We start from the raw sequence: 22,247 nt of genomic DNA on the forward strand, positions 1-22,247 counted from the left end.
AATTTAAAAGAATATTGTTTGATAAATAGGTACAAAATGATATTTAATTTTGGTGATATAAATTAATAAAAGAAAACAACATTTAATTGAAAATAATAAAATACTTAACCGATGTTTATGATAAGAAAAATACAATTTTTATTGATGAATTTCAGCAATTTACAAATACAATCCCAAGAGGGCCCAAACTTGTTCCAGTAGGCCCCTAAGTGCACAAACCCAAACAAAACAGTTAAATAATACAATTAAAAATATGTTTACATACATACAAAAATACAAAGATATATATAAAAGAAGGAAGTAATGGCCACATTGCACTGCTTGGCCACCAAGTAGTAGCTTTGTTGGCTCTCTATTTAGAGAGCCGCGCCATTGCCGCCCAATTGGTGGGCTCTCTATTTAGAGAGCCAAAAAGCAGACAATAGGGGAGGGGGGGAATGTTTTTTCCTCTGAACCATTTACCTCTTCACTTCTTCGGGGGATTTTTGAGACTTCTCCAATGTAGACCCCCCTTCCCCTTTTCATCTTCACTTCCTCTAATACTGAAAATAGAAGCCAGCGGAATAAAAACAGTCCTACCCTCCTCTTTCCTCGAATTTTTCGATATTGATTCCTCATCAATGACTTCTTCAAGCCATGTTATGGTTTTAAGGAGGTTTTGGTTTTCTGTTCTTCAGGCCATGTTATGGTTTTGAGGAACATAGACTCAAGATTACCCAGTCATAGATGAAGTTGGAACACCTTTCTTCTTCCCGCTTCTTAAATTTCCTTTCATCAAAGTTGTTACTTCTGTAAACTTCAAAACCCTGTCAAACGAAGGCATTTTCAACATCAATAAGCAAGGCTAGTAATAACAAAAGAGAGAAGACAACCATATTTATCAGATAGAAAACAATATAACCAGGCAGAGAATCCAACCGGATTCATCAAACAGAAAACAGATAGACAGAAGCAAGCTAGGATACAGACAAAGAATAGAAAAGAAGGTTGAAAGCACAGGAAAACGTCTCCTCAGGTAGAATTTCTTCCTAATATACAACTCTATTTTCAAGTCTTGGTAACCTTTGTTCATCGCCTATCTTCAAGAAGACACAGTGTAGGGAGTTCCTATGCTATTAGGGACAAACTGCATTTTCTCTTTTAGGAGGACTGTAAATGAATGGAAGGATATGCTATATTCTTTCACATCATTTAAAGTCCTCCAACTGTGTCTTCTAAACATTGGTAATGAAAGCATGAATAAATGAAAGCATTTGGCTATGTCCATAAATTATTTCTATTTTAACATGAGTTGAAGCATTTGGCTACTTCCTGAAAACTGCATCAGAAATAATCTGGAAAATTAAGATTCCTCACTCAGAGATCACAAGCCTAGAACTATCACAATGGTAAACACAAATTTCTATTTAAATATCATCTTGCTGTCAATTTGCTCTCATAGACAAACAAGGGCCTAAATTTCCCAAATTTATATACCTTAAAATAGATGAAAGGGAACCTTACCAAACCGAAGCACTTGAAATTAGCAAGTCATCTAGAGAACGGTACTTAACCCACTCTAAATCGCAACCCTGGTACAGCCCCTGGCTCTTTCTTTTCAATTCACGAACCTATCAGCTTCTTCTGGCATTAACGAAGAGAAAGCAAGATTTAAAGAAACAAAATCGGATAAAAAAGGGAAATTAACCTTGAAAAATCACTAAGAATGGATATTAAAAGAAAACAAAATTAAAACGACATAGATTGATTCGTGTTTTAGGAAAAGAAAAAAAGAGAAATTAGAAAGATAAGAGGAAATAAAGAGCAGAGATGTAAAAATCGGACATGCAAGAATCCTTACCTTTGAAATCCATGGTTGATAATCTTGCTCCTAAGAACCACGGAAGATCGGGGAGGGAACAGTCACCGGTGAAAAAAAGAGATGAGACAGGAGAGATAGAGAGATGATTCGGCTGTTTAGGGACATTAGAGGGAAGGATGCAGCCATTGTAGGAGCTCTATAGCTTCTCTGTGTTTTCTTTGAGAAATGAAGGTGAAAGAGAAGATCGTGGAGGCCTATAAAAAGTGATTTACTAAACCTAGCCCCAAATTTATACTTCTAGTCCCGTGAATAGACCGAAATACCCTTTGCACTAAATTTCAAAAAACCCAAAACCTCTCAAGAAGCCTATACGATTTTTGCTCAAATCCGGATAAATTAGTGAACCGAATCATGGATGGTGATAGAAACCGTAAAGGAAAAGCTAAAATGGTAAGATTTACCGCTTTATTTCGTTGATTTTTGCATCGAATTGAATCTGTTGGTGGTTTTTAAAAATTCACCGGAATCGCAGTCGGGCGTATGAGAATCACGCCCGACCTGCGGTTCGGGCGTATGAGTATCACGCCCGACCAGTGGTGCGGGCGTGATAGCCACATGCCCGAACCACTGGTTGGGCGTGATACGCATACGCCCTAACCACTGATCGGGCGTGATACGCATACGCCCACACCACTGATAGGGCGTGATGCGCATACGCCCGACCAGTGGTTCGGGCGTGATTCCCTTACGCCCACGTTGTTTTTTTAATAAAAATTAAAATTTTTTAAAATTTTAGTAATTTAGTGTAATTTTAGTAAACATTTAGTATAAATTTTAGTATAAAAATTAATATTTTTTAAAATTTTAGTAATTTAGTGTAATTTTAGTTTAATTTTAGTTTAATTTTAGTAAACATTTTAGTAATTTAATGTAATTTTAGTATAATTTAGTATAAATTGAGTATAACTTTAGTATAATTTATTATAATTTTATTAATTTAGTAGTATTTTAGCATAATTTTATAAATTTAGTATAATTTACATTATTTACAATTTTATTAATTTACTGTAATTTTTTTTGTAGACGGAGCGGCCTACTAGGGATGGGAAATCCATCCCGTCATCTGCTCGTCGTCTAGATATGGACGACGAGGATGATACACCACGGCATACGAGATTGCGTGGTATAGATATATCTGGTCGTAGGCGGAGAGGGGCTGCGACGGAGCAGGTGAGGAGGGGGCCGATTGCGGATCAGGCCGATATTCATGGATCAGAGGGGGCGACTGATTTTGATGACAGAGAGCCCGATAGCGATTCTTTTCAGGACTACCTGGATGTGGCAGCCCGGGCAGTGCGACAGTCCGCAGTTGCACATGATCGCGAGGTTGAGGAGAGCGATGAGCACCCGACTCCGGGGAGACAGCCGACCCAGCGCGTAGGAGGTCGTTTTGCGAGTACAGGTATTTTTAGTATAATTTAGTATTTTTTAGTATAAGTTTAGTATAATTTAGTATTTTTTAGTATAAATTTAGTATTTTTTAGTATAAGTTTAGTATAATTTAGTATTTTTTTAGTATAAATTTAGTATAATTTAGTCTTTTTTAGTATAAGTTTAGTATAATTTAGTATTTTTTAGTATAAATTTAGTATAATTTAGTATTTTTTTAGTATAAGTTTAGTATAATTTAGTATTTTTTAGTATAATTTAGTATAATTTAGTATTTTTTAGTATAAATTTAGTATAATTTAGTATTTTTTAGTATAATTTAGTATAATTTAGTATTTTTTTAGTATAATTTTAGTATAATTTAGTATAATTTAGTATAATTTTAGTATAATTTAGTATTTTTTAGTATAAATTTAGTATAATTTAGTATTTTTTAGTATAAATTTAGTATAATTTAGTATTTTTTAGTATAAATTAGTATTTTTTAGTATAATTTTAGTATAATTTAGTATTTTTTAGTATAAATTTAGTATAATTTAGTATTTTTTAGTATAAGTTTAGTATAATTTAGTATAATTTTAGTATAATTTAGTATTTTTTAGTATAATTTTAGTATAATTTAGTATTTTTTAGTATAAATTTAGTATAATTTAGTATTTTTTAGTATAAATTTAGTATAAGTTTAGTATAATTTAGTATAATTTTAGTATAATTTAGTATTTTTTAGGATATTTTAATATAATTTTATAATTTTCAGGGACAAGCAAACGTCCCAAAGCTAGTGAGGACGAGAGCTGGGTAGTTACTGCACCGGTTGATGGTGGTCCCGTTGATGGTTCCGTGATTCCTAGTTTTCTAGGACATGTTGCCTCACGGATGTTGGGAGGAGAGATTCGGTCGTTTCTGACATGCTACAACAGATCAGCAGCATGCCGAGATTTGTGTCAGTGGTTTTCTGGTGCGTCAGCCGAGGTAAGAATAATATAGTGTGTCAACATTTATTGTAATTTGTATTTTTAACTATAAACATAAAAAAACATTCAGTAATTGTATAAATTGTACATGTGTCATTTTACAGCTGAGGGAGATGCTAGTGAGGACTGGTTTGTCTCACCTTCCACATGCCATGTTCAGGAACCTCGACACTCCGTTGTTGACTGCGTTCGTGGAGCGGTGGTAGCCTGATACGAACTCCTTCCACATGCCGTTCGGGGAGATGACTATCCAGCTGCATGATGTGTGGCAGATTCTTCGGATCCGGATCGACGGTCCGATGGTGTCCGAGTCTCCCCCTACTGACTCGCTTCATTCCATGTGCATGATGATGTTTGGGGTGAGTCGGGCTGAGCTTCTGTTGCCGACTAGTCATTTATGGGCAGGTGGAGGTGTATTTGTTGGGGCTGTACAAGGGCTTCTCGCCGAGGGTAGGGATGACGCTACTCGGGCCACAGTGTGGATGTGGCTTATGCTTGGATCCACTCTGTTTGTTGACAAGAGTGGAGATAGGATTAGGCCGGCTCATCTTGCTGAGGTTTACAGCGGTGTCAGCGGGGAAGTGATAGGGGTCAAAAACCCCTATCTTTGGGTACGGTTTTAGGACGGGTTTTAGAGTTATTTGGTTAATAAGCGAGCAATTCTCGCATTTAAATGCTTTTGTGTGAGTTAGTTAGGAATTGGAAACGTTCTATTTACTTTTCATCGTTTAGGCTCGTTTTGTGATCAATTTAGGCAAATACGGCCGAAATAGCATGCATAGTAGAATTCCGTTATCTTTTGAAGCTAATTGGTCCGTCAAAGTCACACCAAACGAAGCGTTTGCTCAAAATAGGCGATTGACGGATCAATTTGGCTTTTGCACTAATGTTTTCTGGAGTTTTTATGCGTGTGCAGGTGTAAGTTCGGACGAAAAAGGGCATAGAAGTCACTCGGCATGAATCGAGCACGCTTCGGGCGAAAAAGCTCGGCGAGCAGGGCCCCACGGGCCATTTCTGCTCGCCGAGCAGGCCCCTGGAGGCCTGCTCGACGAGCAGGGCGCCAGGCGCCTGCTCAGCGAGCAGGCCACCAGGCGCTTGCTCGGCGAGCAGGGGGCTGCTCGGCGCGAGCAGCCCTGCTCGCCGAGCAGCCTTCCCTGCTCGACGAGCAGCCCTGCGGGAATTGGTCAAAAAGACCAATTCTGCCCCCACGAAGCCATGTTCGGCCCCACGTCTTCCTACACCAATAAGGACACGAAAATAGGTCAAAACGAGGCCCGAGACGCGTCTATAAATAGGATTTTTCCATTGTAAACTAGATATCTTTTACTTTTGTAATTAGCTTAGCTTCCACCTTGAGAAATCCTCTCCACCTCCTCCATATCCTTCAAACCTCCATTGAAGATACCTTCGAAGCTCCGTTCACCGAGGATTACTCAAGCTCCATCCTTAAATCCTAGAAAGACGCCTGCATTGGTAGACAGGTTCCCTGAAAGGGATTTTTCTTCTTTGATATTCTGTCTAGCCTCTGATACATGCTATGAATTCTAGGTTTATTGTAACTTTGTGACAATACATTCATCTTTGATATATAATATAGTTTTTGTTCATTCAATTGTTTTGATGTTTTAATCTTTGTCTCACGCTTTGTCTGATTGGTTTAACTCATTCGATAATCCCAAAATTAGGTTGGCACATATTGCGAGCTGAATCTGACCTAGTCAGTGCCTATAGGATTGACGACCCTATAGAAGATTAAGCCCAAATTACTGAGCCTTAGAGCTAGTTTCGGCCTTACAAGGGAATCACGAACTAGGGACTTTAGGAGGATAGGTCGGGTTAATCGCCTTGGACACAAGCGACTTAGTTTCAATTCAATTGCTTAAACATTCTATCATTGTTATCATCGTATTCCTTCATGTTCATTCAGTTAATTGCTTTGGTAAAAGATCAATTAGGGGTAGAGTAACTTAGTTAGGGTTAGAATAACTTAGCTAGAATTAGATAACTTAGTTAGAATCAGATAACTTAACTAGGATTAGCATAATTCAACCTAGGAGTAGATTAATTAAACAAACCAAACTCAAAACCCCCTAAGCCTAGATAACATCCGAGATCGAGTAGCTTGATACTTGCAGAAATAAATCCTGTGGACGATAACCTGGACTTAAACCAGAAATTTATTACTTGATAACGACGGGGTACACTTATCCCTTAGTGAGGATTCTCCGGAATCCGCATCAGGCAGCTGGACTATCATGGGGGTCTGCTACACTAGCCATGTTGTACTGGCAGTTGGGGATAGCGAGTAGAGGAGACTGTTCAGGTATATGCGGATGTTTGACCCTACTGCAGGCATGGATATATGAGTATTTTCCGGTTTTCCGGCCGCATAGAGGAGCTCACTTAATCCCAGCTGACCATGCCCGTGCACTGAGATGGGAGGTCGGGGTACCAGGCAAGAAGACCACCCGACTAGATACCATACGCGGGCAACTGGACCGTATGACGGCGGCAGAGGTATTTTAATAAATTTTAGAATTAATTTAAGTATTATTTATAGTATATTATTATTTTTTATTGAGTATTACTTTTTTTAGGTTACGTGGTTGCCTTATGGTCCTGTCGCCGATGATGATCGGATTCGAGTGTCCTACGCCGGTTGGATACGGTGCAGAGACATCGTCGAGCCGTATATGCCTGATCGAGCGCTGCGACATGTCGGATATACTCAGCCTATCCCAGCTGAGCGTATTAGACCTGATAAAGCAGTACGGCCATGGAGGTCGTTATCGTACAGGCTCACGCATTCCTTAGTCACAGTTGAGGACACCTGGCGGAGATTTCCATCGGCTCGGGGCATTGATCGGAGGAGATGCCGACCAGTTGGATACGATCCCACTGCCTGTGATCCTGCTTATATGGATTGGTATAGGCGATATTCGCATCCCCATCTCCTTCATGCACCACAGGCTGGACCGGTACAGCATGTTCGCGCCAACAGCGAATTTGTAAGTTTATTATTATTTAATATTATTATTTAGTATTAGTTTATATGTGTTTAATTTTTAATATTTATTTATTACTTTTTTTTTGCAGTGGGTTAGCTGGTTGTGGCGTGTCACCCAACTATCGGCTACCTACCGATCTGACGAGGATGTTCCACGCATTAAGAGGGAGATGGATGAGTTTATGGATGCGTGGCGTCGGGCGAGCTGATTTTTTGTTGTAGACATTCATACATTTAAACACTTTTTGTTGTAGATATTAAATTTACTCTTTTACGTTTATAAATGTTTATGTTTATTCATGTTTATTTTAATTTTTATGTTTTTAAATTTTATTTGTTAAGTACATTTATGTAGTTACGGGCTTAACGGACTATTTACGGGTTTAACGGCCTATTTACGGGATACAGAAGCTATTTTTTTGCTCTCTCGACACCCGGACGTGTGTCTACCACGCCTCACCGTGTGGTCGGGCGTGACAGCCCCACGCCACACCGTGTGGTCGGACGTGATAGTCCCACGTCCGACCACACGGTGTGGCGTGGGGCTGTCACGCCCGACCACACAGTGAGGCGTGATGTTCATACGCCCCACCATGAGGTGAGGCGTGATGTTCATACGCCCGCGTGTCGAGAGAGCAAAAAAAATAGCTTTTTCCACCCCAAAACCCATGAAAGGGTAATTTCGTCCTTTCACGGGGCTAGGGGTGGGAAATTGGGACTGGGTTTAACAACACCCTATAAAAATGAGGTATAAAAACCCTAAAAAACCCAAATATATACCCTATTAGTTTCCATTCCAAAATTACCCCTGCGAATCCCACTCTACTCCCTCCTAATGTTTTTCTAATTTGATTCGGACCCCTATGCTTTTTAATTGTTTCGGTCAGGTCCCTCCCCATTTCAATTTAACCTCCCATTTATGTAATTAATCTATAATCTATATATAAACTTACCATTAGTATTAAAATTCATTTTCTTAGCATACATGTCATGTATGTTAATTAAATCTAGTTTATAATAAAATTATATACACGGTTCCGAAACTAAATATAGAACGGCTCAATTCATACGTCTATGCTATAGGGGTATGAAAGCGGTCAAAAATAAAATAAATTAAAACGAAATAAAACGACTCAATTCATACGTCTATGCTATAGAGGTATAAAAAACGGTCAAAATAAAACTAATCGAAATGAAACGACTTACTTTATACGCCTATGTCATAGGGGTACAACGTCGGTCAAAATAAAATAAAATAAAAATGAAATGAAATGACTTACTTTATACGTCTATGTTATAGGGGTATAAAATCGGTCAAAATAAATAAATAATTTAGAATGGTTCAATTCGTACGTCTATATAGGAGTATGAAATGGACCAAAATAAAATTAGAGGACTCAATTCATACGTCTATGCTATAGGGGTATGAAAGCGGTCAAAATCAAGTTAATTTTAATGGAATGACCTAAATCATATGTCTATGCTATAGAGGTATCAAAACGGTCAAATTAAATCATCCAAACTTATACGTGTTCGTTATAAAACATATATATAAAATAAAGAGAAATGAATCAGATAAATCAAGTAAGTTTAATATAAAAATCACATCTTTTAGTACCAATTTTGGGCGGGGTAGGGTGATCACTTAAAGTTTTCTTCCCTACACGTAACCGACAAACGAACCTAAAATCTATATTTCGCAGACCTTCTTATCCATCAAAATATACCCAATTTCGGTGTCCAATCACGCCTTAATTTTGATTGGTGGCGACTCTAAAAAATAGTCTAAAAACGTAAAACTATTAACCAACTAATTAATTAACTCGATTTTTAACGCCCGGCTCCGCGCCCGGAAAAATCCCGGTTGCGACACAGCACCTTCAGGCCTCCTCCTCCTCCCGATGCTGCCAAAACGGGGGAGAAAGAACAAACAGGAAGAACTCAGCATGAGGCTGCTGGAAGTAGTCAGCTTAAGGGAAAGGGAAAACTGATATATAAGAAGAAATAGCGTAGTTAGGATAGCTAGTTTCTAAGTCTTAAGTATCCCTGTTATGTATAATGCTGATTACTTATTAATACTATGCTTGCATCAAATTTTTCAACTTGATTAAAATCTTATGTGATGCTGAGCTATTATGTGTTGCATACATCAACTGTGTTTATCATTCTTAATGTCTTCTGATTGTATGTTGTTAACATTATCTTATAAGACTCATTGAACAACAAAATACTCAGCGCTCTCTGATAGTTAAATCTTCCGCTTAAAAATGAGTTAATAGAATATGTTTCATGAGCTGACCTTTATTTGAAAACTGACCTAGGACTTACTCGATTAAACCTTAAAATGTTTAGAGTAAAACTGTGTCAGTAGCTCAACCCTTACGGGGGAGTTTATTAAGTTATAAAAGGTCAACTATCATGGGGGAGCTCAAAACTGAGTTCTTCACTGAATAGTTTTGCCAACATCAAAATGGGGGAGTTTGTTGAAACACCTTTCCACATGATTTTGATTTGACAAAATTATTTGAGTATATGTTTAAAAATATTCTAAAACACACTAAGTTTAATTGCTTTGATTTATTACACTAATGTGTTTGTTCAATGTTGAGTTAAATTATTTATAAGACATAAAGACTAAAAGGCTAAAGGCCCAAAGGAAAGTCGAAGGCCCAAGACAACTCGGCCCGTGTAAACAAAACGCTGTCGTTGTGAACAAAATGCAGCTCAGCATGAAGAAGGATCTGGAAGACTTTCTTTATCTACTTCGGAACGAAGCTAATGAGTTGGACGACAAAGAGTACAAGACAACAGCTGAGCAAGGAACAACTTCAAGACAAAGTATTTCTACTTTGGGTAAAGTTCAGAAGACACAGAAAGCTGTCTGGAAGACTTTTCCATAAAAGGCGAAACAGTCTGCCTGTCTGTCTAAAAGCTGCTCAGCACTGACCGAAGACAGAAGATACAATAATCTGATTGGCCAACGGCACTGAGCGTGAACTGAGTGACAACGACATCAAGTCGTTTCCCTCCAACGGTTATTTCGAAATTTGAAATAACCGATACCTCAAGTGTCACTATAAATAGGCCTTTCAGTTGCTTCATTCGATGCAGATCTTCAACAAGCCATTACGCTGACCAAATTTCTACTCGAAGAATCTGTGTGAAAATGCAAAGCAAATACTTACACCAATTTCCATATTACTGTGTAAAAGTCTAGCGTGATTATCCAATCATCTAAAGTGTCTTAGCAATTGTTGTTTAGGACAAACTTATTATCATTTCTAGAATTAGAAAGGAGAGGCTGAGTACTCGGTTATAGTACTCAGCAATAGAATAGGAGTGAGTAGAGGTATAGAGGAAGGTACTCTTGTTATACTCAGCTTCTTATTGTAAAAGGTTTGATGCTCTACCGTTAAAGAGCTCAGTAGAGAATTCGAAAGCTCGGAACGTGTTCCGGGGACAGGACGTAGGTATAGAGGCCGAACCTGGATAAATCTGCTGAGTAACATCTCTCTAACCTTAAACTCCTTATGTATATTTTGCTTGCTTAAAAACTGACTAAGTAAAGAGGTCACGTTGAGTTGTGTGCATTGAGTATCTGAGTTCAGGAATAGACTCAAGTGTTATCTCCTGACTCAAGGAAAGAAGCTGACTTAGTCACCTGTTGACTAAGCTAGTGTCTTAAGTTCACTCAGCGCGTTGTGTAAACCTTTTTCAAAGAAAAAGAAGTCAGCCTCAACGTACAAAATTTTAAATAGTTCCTAACCCCCCCCTTGGAACTAACTTGTTACGTTATAAGGGACCAACAATATATACATCCTCAAGCAGGTTTCTGTTTAGGAAAGCTGTTTTCACATCCATTTGCCAAATCTCGTAATCGTAGTGAGCGGCAATAGCGAGCATTATTCTGATTGATTTGGACATAGCCACAGGAGAGAAAGTTTCGTCATAATCAATTCCTTGTTTCTGACGATATCCTTTCGTTACTAACCTAGCTTTGTAGGTGCTAACCTTTCCATCCATGTCAGTCTTCTTTTTGAAGATCCACCTGCACCCAATGGGTTTTATCCCTTCGGGTGGATCAACCAAAGTCCACACTTGGTTGGTGTACATGGAATCCATCTCAGAATCCATGGCTTCGAGCCATGCTTTAGAATCTGGACTGTTAAGAGCCTCTTCGTAGTTTTCGGGTTCGTCGTCTAACACGGGAACCTCATCATCATCTCCCACTAGAAAACCATATCTAATTGGGAGTTCATGAACTCTTTGTGATCTACAAATTGGTGGCACTTGAGTCTCATCTAATGGGACTGCATCGGGTTCCTCAACCGTTTCTGTTGTTTCAGTCGGTGTTTCTTGTTCTTGAACTTCATCAAGTTCAATCATGCTTCCCTTTTCTATTTCTTCGAGAAACTCTTTCTCTAAGAAGGTTGCGTGCTTGGATACAATTACTTTCTGATCATCTGGATGATAGAAGTAATATCCCATAGTTTCCTTAGGGTATCCAATGAAGAAACATTTATCAGATTTAGAATCTAGTTTGTCGGACGCAATGCGTTTGACAAATGCTGAACAACCCCATACTCTCATGAATGAGAATGTGGGTTTCCTACCAACAAACAATTCATATGGTGTGGAACTAGCGGATTTAGTTGGTACTCGATTTAGGGTGAAGAGGGCAGTTTCTAAGGCATAGCCCCATAATGTCTTTGGAAGTAATGCTATGCTCATCATGGATCGTACCATATCTAGTAAGGTACGGTTCCTCCTCTCGGATACACCATTGTGTTGTGGTGTATAGGGAAGTGTCCATTGTGAGCATATCCCACATTCAGTTAGATAATTAAGAAAATCATCTGAAAGATATTCGCCACCTCGATCGGATCGAAGTGTCTTTATTTTCTTTCCTAATTGATTTTCTACTTCATTCTTGAAGCATTTGAATTTCTCAAAAGCTTCGGACTTGTGCTTCATTAAGTAGATATAACCATATTGGGTATGGTCGTCTATGAAGCTTATGAAGTATCTGAATCCTCCTCTTGCTTGGACTGACATAGGACCGCATACATCGGAATGTATTAATCCTAGAGTGTCTGATACACGCTCACCTTTATTGCTAAAAGGGTGTCTTTGTCATTTTACCTTTTAAACATGCTTCGCATGTTTCCAATGATTCAGGATCAATTGAATTTATAAGCCCATCTTGATGTAGCTTAAGCATGCGTCTTTTGTTTATATGGCCTAAACGACAATGCAACAAGTAAGTTGAATTATCTAGCTTATGTCTTTTGGTATCAATTGCGAAAACAGAAATTTTGTCATCTAGCACATAAATCCCATTTTGTGATATTCCTGAAAAATAGAAAATCTCATCTCTATAAAAATCGCAATGTTTGTTCATTATCGAAATATAGAACATATCAGATGTTGGAGTCCCGACTTTTCCCTTCTTGAGGGTAGCTAGGTACACCAAACAGTTTCTTTTCCAATGCCCTTCTTCACCACAAAAGTGGCACTCTCCTTTAGGCTTCTTCACTTCCTTTCCCATTGTTTCAGTGAGCATGGCCCCCTTGCCCTTATTAGGATGGTTTGGATTGGGAGAGTTCCCTTTCCTCTTCTTTGATCCTTCAATAGCAAGGGCCGGTATCCCCTCGTTTTCTTTCATATTGGGCTCGACTGTCTCGAGCATATTTGCAAGCTTTTCAAGAGAGGTTTGCAAGCCACTCACTTGGTAGTTCATGATGAACTGTGAGTAACTCTCGGGGAGGGACTGAAGAAGTAAGTTTACACTTAGTTCATGATCCATCGCATCTCCAATACTAGAAAACTCGGTGATAAGGCTAATCATCTTGACACAATGTGCCATTACAGATGTGCGCACCTGCATCTTGCATCTATATAACTGCTTTGTTATCTCGAAGCGTTCGCACCGAGTTTGATTCACAAACAACTCTTTCAGGTGCGCGACCATGGAATAGGCATCCATTTCTACATGTTGCCTTTTCAATTCCGGTGTCATTGATTCAAGTATGATGTCTCCCGCATGATAGTCATCAGCCTTATGCTTCAAGTAAGCATAAAATTCTTGGTAGGGAGCACCATCCGCCGGGTAAGGGGGTATCGGTGTATCAATTACATACCCTTTCTTCTCGAACTTCAAAACGATTTTGAGGTTACGATACCAGTCGGTGAAGTTTGAACCGTTCAACTTATTATCGGTAAGTATATTTTGCAGATCGGTGTTAGTCATGATTTTAAGAGTGTTTTAATATAACTTGAGAGTGAGAAAGAGTAAACGTACGTTATTCATTTGCTTTAAAATACATCAATCTAAAATTATAGGCCTTTTAGTTTATTTTAGATTGCTCCCACTATTTTGCCAAATTAATAGCCCTCCATATTAATTCGAAGAATTTCACAAATCCTTTAGTGAGCTAGGATCCTAACTCCTGAGATTTCGCCTTGAGTTTGCTCAACAAGCTAGTCCCATTTGTTAGGTAGATTCATGTAATCAATCACATCTTTAATGTGATTCCTAGGTTATTGGGTTACTAACCACATTAGTAACTAATATGCTATTCATATTAATCCCAACCATATTGCCCATTAGTTTATGACAACATGAGTTTGCTCATCCAATTATCATAATCTAATTTAAGTATTACCCCATATTCATGAAAAATGATTTTCGATAATTCAGGTGTTACCATAAGACCCCGAGCTTGAGTTTTCTCAACAACCCAAAGGCCCCCAGTACTGCCGGCTGAATTATAATATTAGGGAGGGGCAACCGATTTTAATAACTTGCTTATTCACTTAACTTTTAATTAGTGAGGGATTTTATTTTAAGTCTCATAATCTAACTTAGTCTTGATTTGCTTTAGCATACATCAGCCACATACATTGGCGTTATGGACATATCATCTAAATTATTCCGTCGAGCCAGTGACGGAATAAAAGGCCAAACCTAGGGAAATACTAACTATTACATATTTCTCTTTAGGTCCTCCGTCTTCTCCATGGCGCCTTGAAATTACATATTAATTTCTATTCTACTAAAGAAAACTTCAATTAACTTGAAGGGAATTAGATGAGAGGAGAAATTACAATAGATAATAGAAAGGCAGGACTCGCAGGCCCTATTTCAAAAATACCAAAAGACTAAAAGATGGTCCAAATATGTCCATAACTCCAAACATGCATAGACTCAATTAAATAAATTTAATTGGTTGATTACATAAATACTTTATGTAATATTTAGGTTAATCACATTAACACATCAAATTAACTTTCATCCAATTTTACTTCTAATAGTTTCGTATCTTCTATATTAACCTTTTAGATTAATATAACTATACAAAACTTTAATTTATGCATGTCCCAATTATTTTGATTTCAATTCATTTAATACTTTTGATTTACAAATAGGTAAAATAAACTTTTAAATAAATTTTCATTCGATAATCAAAACAGAAAACTATTAATTTCTGAAACATATATATATAAATATATTTAAAACTAATTTTAAAACGGTTTTAAAATGAGTGGGTCTCGGGCCGGGCCCGAGGGTGGGCTGCTGCCAAGCGTCTGATCCGCCGCTGCCTTACGGCAGCGGCGGCCAGGCGCCGCGCGCGGTTGCTGCCGTGAGGCAGCAGCCGGGTTGCGCCGTGAGGCGCGACCCGAGCTACTGTCAAATAATTTTTTTTATTTAAATATAATTATAAATATATATCAGTTCTAAAACGGTTTTAAAACGATTTTCTAAAAATAGGAAAACCTATTATAGATTTTCCGTTTTATCTTTAGAATCAATAAAATTAACTTTTATCAATCTAACTATAAAACTAATAGATTTTGTTATAATGATTATCAACCGAAATAATTAGGAACATATGCATAAACTATTTTAATTAACAATTAATTAAAACTTATTTATCTTTAGAACTAATTAATCAAAACAGTTTTGTTAATTAACCTAACTATAAATATTTATTCAACCTGATTGAAAAACTTCTAAATTTTCATATATGAAATAACGGATTTAACGCAGTCTCTGATACCACTGAAGGAAAATAGGCTAACGTATAGCAGCGGAAATATAAAAATTTTAACCTATTTCCATTAACCCAAGATCTGTTAATCTTTATTTCATATAAAGAGGGATAAAAGAAATACCTTTCAGAAGTTCTATCTACCGTTGCAAACGAAGTGCCCACAACTCTTACTTCGAGTTCCCGAGCACAAAACAAAACAATTGAAGATCAAGTTAGAATCAACCGTATATAACAACCAAAATAGATTGTCTCTAATTAATCAACACAAGATCAAGGATAAAGAGAAAGAGATGAAAATCAATTGAACGGAAGGAAGCGGTAGATAATCTCGTCCTCGAACAGGGGGGTCGAAATTCTCTCTCTTAGTATGCTTAGTGTATTTCGAAAATTGCACATGTAGGGGGTATTTATATTCTCTTGTATCTAAACCCTAGTTAGATAGAATTATGTTACTGAATAAGAATTTAATTCGGAATATAATTCTTATTTATTATCTATAATTATATCTTAAATACAAAGATAATAATAGTAATCCTTATAGGATAATAATAGGAGTAATATAATCTAATTAAAACTCCTAACTTATTTATCCTTTAATTAATTTAATTCATAATCCTAATCTAATTAGAATTGATAAAATCAAATTAATTATTTATGTATTCTATATACATAAAATCGCCCCCCACATTAACTGGGCCTTTATTGGGCTCAGTTGGGCTTCCATCAATTAATTAACATCTGTTTCTCTTTTGGGTTCCAAGTCTTATGTGTGACCCATTAGGTTCTTATTGCTTCTAGCCGTATGCAACTATTAAATTAATTTTCACAGAATTATATTTAATCTTTGCATAACGGAATGAGTACGCAAAATGTGATTGGCAAATCCGAAACATTCCCCCAGAGCTATAAGAAGACAGGTTGATTCTGTCGTTGACCTTTCCGTATTAGTTACAGTATAATTCGATCCTTTATCAACTACATCCTTGAACTGAATCTTATGACTATGGATAATGTCAAGTCACATATAGCGAGACGTTCGTTTTACTTGTACAGGCCGAGTCAACTCTATTGAAAAACCTTTCCATATAATTTTGATTTGATAAAATTGTTTAAGTATAATTTAAAATACATATTCTAAACACACTAAGTTTAAATGCTTTGATTTATTCTACTAATGTGTTTGTTCAATGTTGAGTTAAAACTGTTATAAGACATAAGGATTAAAAGGCCCAAGCCCAATACGGAAGTCAAGGCCCAAGTCAAACAGCTCAGTACAACTCGGCCCTCGTGTGTCAAGACGTTGCCGTTTCGAACAAAACGCAACTCAGCATAAGGAAGGATCTAGAAGACCTTCGGGAACAACTTCAAGATGAAGCTGCTGAGTAGTCTCGACAAAGCGTACAAGACAGCAGCTGGCAAAGGAAAACTTCCAGACTAAGTATTTCCCCTTTGGGCAAAGTTCAGACGACACAGTATGCTGTCCAGTTGACTTTACCATAAAAGGAGAGACAGTCTACTGAGCTGACCGAGGACAGAAGATACACAATTCTGATCGGCCGAGAGCTCTGAGCAAGTCAGGATGACAACGACATATAGACGTTTCCCTCCAACGGTTATTTCGAAATTCGAAATGACTGATGCCCAGACGTCTCTATAAATAGTGCCATCAGAAGCTTCACTCAACACAGAACTTGATAAAGCCATTACGCTGACCAAATTTCTACAAATTCTGCAAGCAAAGAAGCAAAGCAAAATCTTACACTACAATTCTTATATCTGTGTAAAAGTCTAGAGTGATTGTTTCAATCGTTTAAAGTGTCTTAGCAAATCTTTGTATAGGAATAAACACTTATCATTTCTAGAGATAGAAAGGACAGGCTGAGTACTCGATTTTAGTACTCAGCGAGAGATTAGGATTGAGTAGAGGTATAGAGGAAGGTACTCTTGTCATACTTAGTTGCTGATATTGTAAAAGGTTTGAGGCTCTACCTTTAAAGAGCTCAGTAGAGGATTCGAAATCTCGGAACGTGTTCCGGGGACAGGACGTAGGCTTAGAAGAAGCCGAACCTGGATAAATCTGCTGAGTGAAGTATTTCTTACTTTTAACTCCTTATTTATATTGCTTGCTTAAAATAACCAAAAACTGACCAAGTGAAAGAGGTCAAGTTGAGTTGTGCGCGTTGAACGTCTGAGCTCAGGAATAGACTCTAAGTGCTATCTCCTGACTCAAGCTAAGAAACTGACCTAGTCACCAGTTGACTAAGCCAGTATCTTGCTGTTTACTCAGCGCCGCTGTTAAAACCTTTTTCCTTAGAAAAAGAAGTCTGCCCTAATTGCGAAAAAGTTTAAATAGTTCCTAACCCCCCCATTGGAACTATACTTGCAACCTTACAAGGGACCAACAAACTCCAATTAGATAGGTTAAGAGAAATCTGCATTTCAATCTTAAGCTATCACCTTGCAAGGATTTAGAGTCAAGTCTTCCACAAGCGATCCATGGACATATCTCCCATTTATCGGGAGTGATAAATGCTCAATCCAATGTATAACTATCCTGCAATTACTTCATGTCACTACAAGAAATCCCTTTTTATGTGACAATAATTTAACTGTCACATAAATTGTTGTAACAAAAAACTTATTATTTGTGATATTAATTTTTAAATTATCACAAAAATTAATTACGTGACAGTTTTTGTAAAATTATCACAAATAGATAAATAAATTTGTAACAATAATTTTTTACTTGTAACTAAAATTTATATGTGACAATTACAATTGTAACTATAAATACGAAAAATGTTACAACACATTTATAATTATCACAAATACTAATTTCGTGACTAGACAAAAGAAATTATCACAAATTATTTATTAATTTTGTGACAATAAATTTTATTTGTTACTAAAATATTTTTGTTACAATTAGTAGTTGTAATAAAATATTTAAAAGATGTGACAATATATTTATAATTGTCATAGAATCTAATTATGTGACTATCTAAAATAATTGTCATAAATTATTTAAGAAATTTTTAATAAACTTTTTTTTATTGTAACTAATTTTTTATTAGAATTAATAGTTCAATAGTTGTAACTTGATATTTTTGTTTGATAATTTGTTTGATTTCTCGGTTCAAGATTCGTCAGACATCGTTAAAATGAATTCTTTTCCAATTAATTTTTTTTTACATACACTGTGATTCGAACTCGCTATCTAGTTGTAACTTGATATTTAAAAGTTGTGACAATTGAGTTTCTATCTAAACTCAATTAATTTTACTAATTAAAAAATCAAAGTAAAAATAAAACCAAAAGAAGCGAAGAAAACCTAAATCACAGTTTCTCTCTACTCTCTCTCTAACTCGCCCGCCGCCCCCAAGTTTTCCCTCTCTTTACCGGACATTTGATGCAGAAGAAGATTGTTGCCGGCCCATCTGAAGCTCTCTCATATTCTACCATCCCCAATTTCTCCCTCTCTCTCTGCCATGACAGGTTTGTTTTTGCTTTCACTCGCAACGTTCTCCCGCTCTCTCTATTAGCTTATTCTTCTTCGAACCTGTTCTTGTTGGAAGGTTTGGTTCTGAGTGAAGTATTTCTTACCTTTAACTCCTTATTTATATTGCTTGCTTAAAATAACCAAAAACTGACCAAGTGAAAGAGGTCAAGTTGAGTTGTGCGCGTTGAACGTCTGAGCTCAGGAATAGACTCTAAGTGCTATCTCCTGACTCAAGCTAAGAAACTGACCTAGTCACCAGTTGACTAAGCCAATATCTTGCTGTTTACTCAACGCCGCTGTTAAAACCTTTTTCCTTAGAAAAAGAAGTCTGCCCTAATTGCAAAAAAGTTTAAATAGTTCCTAACCCCCCCCCCTTGGAACTATACTTGCAACCTTACAAGGGACCAACAAGTGGTATCAGAGCCTTAAAAGCTCACTTTAAAAGGTCTAACAACCTTGAGCTGATCCCTACCATGGGCAAAAACAGCACTCGGTTTCTCCCTGAAAACCAAACAACTCAAATACTGCCTGAGGGGCTGTCCATTACTAGGCCTCCCCTATTCTTCGGGTCAAACTATACCTTCTGGAAGAATAGGATGAAAAACTTCATTCAGGCTACAAACATGAGTGCCTGGCTATCTATAGTCCAAGGCCCATTTGTACCTGTCGAGGTTGTGGCTGGCCAAACAGTTGTAAAAGCTGAGGCCAAATGGACAGAGGATGATCTTAAGAAGCTTCAAAATCACGCTTCGGCTATCAATATGCTTCACTGTGCGCTCGATGCTGCAGAATATAATAAAATCTCAGGTTGTGAGTCGGCATAAGAGATCTAGAGAAAGCTGGAAGTCACCTACGAGGGAACAAATAAAGTAAAAGAGTCCAAGGTGAATCAGCAGATGAGACTGTACGAGCTGTTCGAGATGAACAATGATGAGGGCATTTCAGACATGAATGCAAGGTTCACCAACATCATTAATGAGCTCAAGAGACTTGGAAAAATCTTCACTGAGGAAGAACAAGTCAAAAAGATACTCAGAAGTCTTCCTAAAGATTGGCAAGCAAAGAAGACAGCAGTTGAGGAAGCTCAGGATTTAACCACCTACAAATATGACGAACTCATCGGTTCATTGCTGACCCATGAGATATCCATGAAAAACTTTGAGGTGAAGGAAAAATTTGAAGACAAGAAGCAGAAATCCCTTGTCATGAAAGCTGACTCCACTGACGGGAGTTCAACTGACGATGAGGAGATGGCTATGTTCACAAGGAAGATGAAAAGGCTATTCAGGAAGTGTGACAAATACTCTAAAAAGCCTTACAGAAAGTTTGATAAATATAAGGCTGACTCAAGTGACAGCAAATACAAAAAGGATAGCTCAAAGCCAATTACATGCTTTGAGTGCCATCAAACTGGCCATATTAAGTCAAACTGCCCCACGCTGAGGAAAGACAAGAAGAGTGGGAAGAAGGCAATGGTGGCTACTTGGAGCGACAGTGATGAGTCTTCATCTACAGAAACTGAGGCCACCGAGTCAGCGAAGATATGCTTCATGGCTGACGAACTTGCTGAGCCATGCGTCTCTGAGCATGCTGACCTATCAGATGACGAGGAGCAATCAATGAGGTAATTTCTCTTCCCCAACTCAGAAACGATATGGTTAATGCCCTGAGTGATCTCTATACACTTGTCAAGAAGTGTAATAAGAAAGTTAGAGCACTCAGCAGGCGCTGTGATGAAGTGGAAGAGGTCAAACTGAGTGACCTCAGATACCTTCTTCAGGACAATACAACTCTGCATGATAACATGAAGATCATACATGAGTCTGTCTCTGAAGTCCAGTCAGTTTCAAAGAAACTGAGTAAGGACGTCACAACAATCCAGAACCAACTAAAGGTTCCAAATAAAAGAAACAGTCCTCTGAGAACTCAGTACCAAGGTACTAAGCAGAGATGGAATCCCCAGCGAAAAGTCCAGTGTGACTTTTGTGGGAAGTTAGGACACACCACTAAGGTGTGCTGGCACGCTCAGCACTGGGGTGCTGACAAGTCAGTGAAACATCCTAAACAGAAGGTCAGTTGTGACTTCTGTGGAAAGAATGTCCATACTGTCCATGTATGTCGCCATAAAATAAAATATGATGCTATACATGTTGCACCTAACAAGTCAGGACCCAAAAAGAATTGGGTACCTAAAAGTAACTAGTTACAATGCAGGTAAGCCTGAGATGTGCCGAAAAGTTAAAGATGTGGTATATTGACAGCGCATGCTCAAGGCATATGACGGGTGATGAAACTCAGTTCATCACGTTTGAGCGTAAACGAGGAGGGAGCGTAAGTTTTGGAGACAACAAGAAGGGTAAGATAGTAGGGTCAGGAACCATCGGAGGTAATCCTACTATTGAATCTGTCTCCCTAGTCAGCGGACTCAAATATAACTTACTCAGCGTAGCTCAGCTATGTGACAATGGGAGAAAATTTATATTTGATGCTACTAGATGTAAAATATACGAGGGTAAAACAAATGAGTTAATTTTAACTGCCCCTTGGATAGATAATGTCTTTATGCTAGACTTAGAGAAAAAGTTTTCAAAAACTGTGTGCTTAGTATCAAAGGAAGAAAATTCCTGGCTATGGCACAGGAGACTTGGTCATGTAAGCATGGACCTCCTGGCCAAACTAGCAAGAAAGCAATTGGTTGAGGGACTGCCTGAACTTAAATTTTAAAAAGATCAATTATGCCACGCTTGCCAAGCTGGAAAACAAACCAAACAATCTTTTCATAGCAAAAATATTGTCTCAACTAAACGTCCGTTAGAGTTACTACACTTGGATCTCTTCGGTCCAGTCCAGCCGCTGAGTCTGGGTGGAAGAAGATTTTCCTTGGTCATTGTAGATGACTTCTCTCGGTATACGTGGGTCATCTTGCTGACCAATAAGGATGAAACCTTTGAGACATTTTCAAATTTGGTTAGAAAAATTGAAAATGAAAAAGACCTAAAATTAGCTCACATCCGTAGCGATAATGGTGGAGAATTCAAAAATCAAAAGTTTGTTGAATTCTGTGAAGCCAGCGGCATTGACCACAATTTTTCTGCTCCTAGAACACCTCAGCAAAATGGGGTTGTAGAAAGGAAGAACAGAACTCTGGTTGAAATAGCCAGGATAACGCTGGATGAGCATAGGCTTCCAAAGTATTTTTGGGGAGAGGCTGTTAACACAGCATGCTATATTCTTAATAGGGCTCTAGTTAGACCTATACTCAAGAAAACCCCCTATGAACTTTGGAAAGGACGAAAGCCAAATATTTGATACTTTCGTGCCTTTGGCTGTAGATGTTTTATTTTAAATACCAAAGATAGCTTAGCAAAGTTTGATTCAAAAGCTGATGAGGCTATCTTTTGGGCTACTCAACAAACAGCAAAGCATACAGAGTTTTTAATAAACGAACTCAAGTTTTAGAAGA

The 22,247-nt window shown here is 37.7% G+C and overlaps 1 protein-coding gene and 1 long non-coding RNA gene across 2 annotated transcripts; one reads left to right on the forward strand and one right to left on the reverse strand.

Annotated features, from left to right (window-relative positions):
- Window positions 1-666: 666 nt before the first annotated feature.
- LOC136205391 (uncharacterized) lies at window positions 667-2,065 on the reverse strand. The gene is made up of 3 exons (XR_010675927.1): window positions 1,841-2,065; window positions 1,504-1,623; window positions 667-806 (listed from the first exon to the last, which is right to left on the reverse strand). It is a non-coding gene; the product is annotated as an uncharacterized lncRNA (long non-coding RNA).
- On the forward strand, window positions 801-5,831 carry LOC136205390 (uncharacterized). The gene is made up of 4 exons (XM_065995956.1): window positions 801-1,015; window positions 2,885-3,263; window positions 4,008-4,222; window positions 4,329-5,831. Exons 2-4 carry the CDS (start codon window positions 2,942-2,944, stop codon window positions 4,428-4,430), a joined length of 639 nt encoding a protein of 212 aa, XP_065852028.1. The 5' UTR covers window positions 801-1,015; window positions 2,885-2,941; the 3' UTR covers window positions 4,431-5,831.
- Window positions 5,832-22,247: the final 16,416 nt, after the last annotated feature.

The sequence above is a fragment of the Euphorbia lathyris genome, chromosome 9, assembly GCF_963576675.1.
Source record: "Euphorbia lathyris chromosome 9, ddEupLath1.1, whole genome shotgun sequence".
NCBI classification, from domain to species: Eukaryota; Viridiplantae; Streptophyta; class Magnoliopsida; order Malpighiales; family Euphorbiaceae; genus Euphorbia; species Euphorbia lathyris.